This window comes from Pinus tabuliformis, chromosome 3_2 (genome assembly GCF_031772625.1).
Source record: "Pinus tabuliformis cultivar Carrire ecotype Pingquan chromosome 3_2, CPIR1, whole genome shotgun sequence".
Taxonomy (NCBI): domain Eukaryota; kingdom Viridiplantae; phylum Streptophyta; class Pinopsida; order Pinales; family Pinaceae; genus Pinus; species Pinus tabuliformis.
Window position 1 is genome coordinate 853440350 of NC_142302.1, and position 2214 is coordinate 853442563.

General features: G+C 38.1%; 1 protein-coding gene across 1 annotated transcript; it reads right to left on the minus strand.

The window, feature by feature from the left end:
- Nucleotides 1–311: 311 nt before the first annotated feature.
- LOC149183344 (putative WRKY transcription factor 45) lies at nt 312–1589 on the minus strand. Its single transcript, XM_089418703.1, has 3 exons — nt 1178–1589; nt 828–974; nt 312–735 (listed from the first exon to the last, which is right to left on the minus strand). The coding sequence occupies exons 1-3, from the start codon at nt 1519–1521 to the stop codon at nt 597–599; spliced, it is 630 nt and encodes a 209-aa protein (XP_089274829.1). The 5' UTR covers nt 1522–1589; the 3' UTR covers nt 312–596.
- Between the last annotated feature and the right edge of the window lie 625 nt (nt 1590–2214).

The window sequence follows — 2214 nt, forward strand, 5'->3', positions numbered from 1 at the left end:
TTTTGGCTACTCTTGAGAAACCTATTAGGAGGGCTATCTCCCCCAAGCAACATTGACTAATGATGACCTATCCTCTGTAAACTGCCGGCGCCTCTGCTCCTAGATTTGTATTTGGATCTGCATTAATAATAGATGGTGATGTTCTCTCTATGCGCAAGATATACCATATAAACATTTAAATTTATTTATGGCTGGAATCATCCTCAATCACACTACACGTAACAAAATAAATTTAAAAACCCTTGCTACTGCATAATGGATTTACAGAAACCAGTAACATGGCTGCATACATTTTATTTTTTAAACCGAACGAAATTTACTTGATTATTCTGCATAATGACGGGCATGGTATAAACTATTTGTGTACCTGGTCATGAACATATAAACTCATGATGTGAACTTCCAAAAGTTGAATGACAAATACACCCTATAAACCCAACCCGTGCAGCACCAATTACAGTGTTAAATTACTGTCCAATGACCTATTTATTGATATTAGTAAGAAGTCCCGAACAGGCGTAGTATCATAGTAAGAAAGCTATATTACCGAGCTAGTAATTTGGCGTGGCAGCTGAAGCCTGATGCGGTTCATGCCTTCAAATATAATAAATTACAGTTGGGCTTTCGTGATTATGTTGCCCCATGTAAGTAGTTATGACAATTCCTTTATCGTGGGTGTCACGTTCCACCGTTTTTTTGACATCACAGTTGCTATTCGAGCACCTGTAATAGTTCCTGCAAACAAACAATCCAGCACATAGTCCGATTAATGGAACATTAAATGAAGTCTAATAACATTAGCGCCTCGGATTTAATAGTATAACTACCTCGGATTGGGGCGGTTCTTCAAAATTTTCCTCCCGTACTTTCGCCACTTGTAGCCGTCTTGCAAAATGTCAGTTTCAGATCTGGTCAGAAATGCATATTTCAGAGCTCGATCTGCCTTTCCCTTCATGCTGCTCTTCTTAGGGTTTCTGTTCAAAATAGATAATTTTACCATTCACTATCATAAAGTATTGTAAAATTCATATATCAGAGCACAGATCATCATAGAGATTCCCATCTCAAGTTTTTAATCTTTTTACATGCTTAATAAATCCGGAGAAGGTTTAAGATGAATAGTTAAATAAGCTAGATAAATTATTTGTTAAGAACCTCCAAATTAACGAACACTTACATTGTCTCAAGAGGCTCATGGGTTTGGATCACAGTAGAATTGTGACCCAAATGATTCTCCTGGATACACGGTGAATTGCTGGGAGAAGGGTTTGCATAATCACACTGGAAACCTGGTCCCGATTTGACAGTGTTAAAGTTGTAACATTGATCACCGGCATCCTCACTTTTGCATGAATTGTCGCTTTGCTCCTCCAAAACAAGAAAGTCAGAAATTCGAAACTCTTCGGCACCTTCATTCATGTGCTGCGAACAGTTTGCTTCCTGCAGCGGCTGGGTTTGTCCCTGGCTGACACCCTTATTGGCTGCTTGGAAATGGGCATTTCTCGGATTAAAATTAGCCATTGCAAATACGCCAGGAGTCTTCCTGAAACTGGCCAAACCTTTTTGAAGGGAATCGGAGGAGTGGGACACCGGCGTATTGCACCTCCTGCAGCATCCACGAAGATCGATGGACTTGATTAGAAATGAGAAAGAGACATAAATTAACGCAGGTCGTCTTGACTTTCAATTCTTTGGACGGGTCCGGATTCGGCTCGGCGTTTCAATGCCGCGTTAATAGTGGAACGTGAAGGGTGCTTTCCTAGCATGTTAGGATATGATTGTCATGGGAGTAAAAGAGAAAGTAACTTCGTAAAGGATTTTTCCATTAATGATGTCATCGGTTAGTAACTTCGTAAAGGATTTTTCCATTAATGATGTCATCGGTTTTGAATGAAGGAATGTTTTATTTGTATTCTTTTATTTTTACGTTCAAGTTATTTATTTTTTAAATTTAAATTATTTATAAAGGTATATAATAGGTTAAAGGTATTTAAATAAGGGAGGGTAGAAGGGGGGCTTGATATTAAGTTTTGGTGGATAAGTTGAACCATTCTTCTCAGGAAGCCTTCGACATGCTTCCAACAATCAAATAGAACCATAAATCAATGGTTGCTCCAAGCTTTTTTTTTTAATCTCAACAAATTAGTTTTAGTGGGAGATTCTCAAATTATAATTCACCTTTTCAAGATGGAATCGTATTCTAACTACTTAAAA

Excerpts from the sequence above, each read along its gene's own strand:
- LOC149183344 (XM_089418703.1), bottom strand. The coding sequence starts at position 1,521 with ATGGCTAATTTTAATCCGAGAAATGCCCATTTCCAAGCAGCCAATAAG. Across the intron at positions 975-1,177 it reads CATGAGCCTCTTGAGACAAT|AAACCCTAAGAAGAGCAGCA; the intron begins GTAAGTGTTCGT and ends TATTTTGAACAG. Across the intron at positions 736-827 it reads AAGAACCGCCCCAATCCGAG|GAACTATTACAGGTGCTCGA; the intron begins GTAGTTATACTA and ends GTTTGTTTGCAG.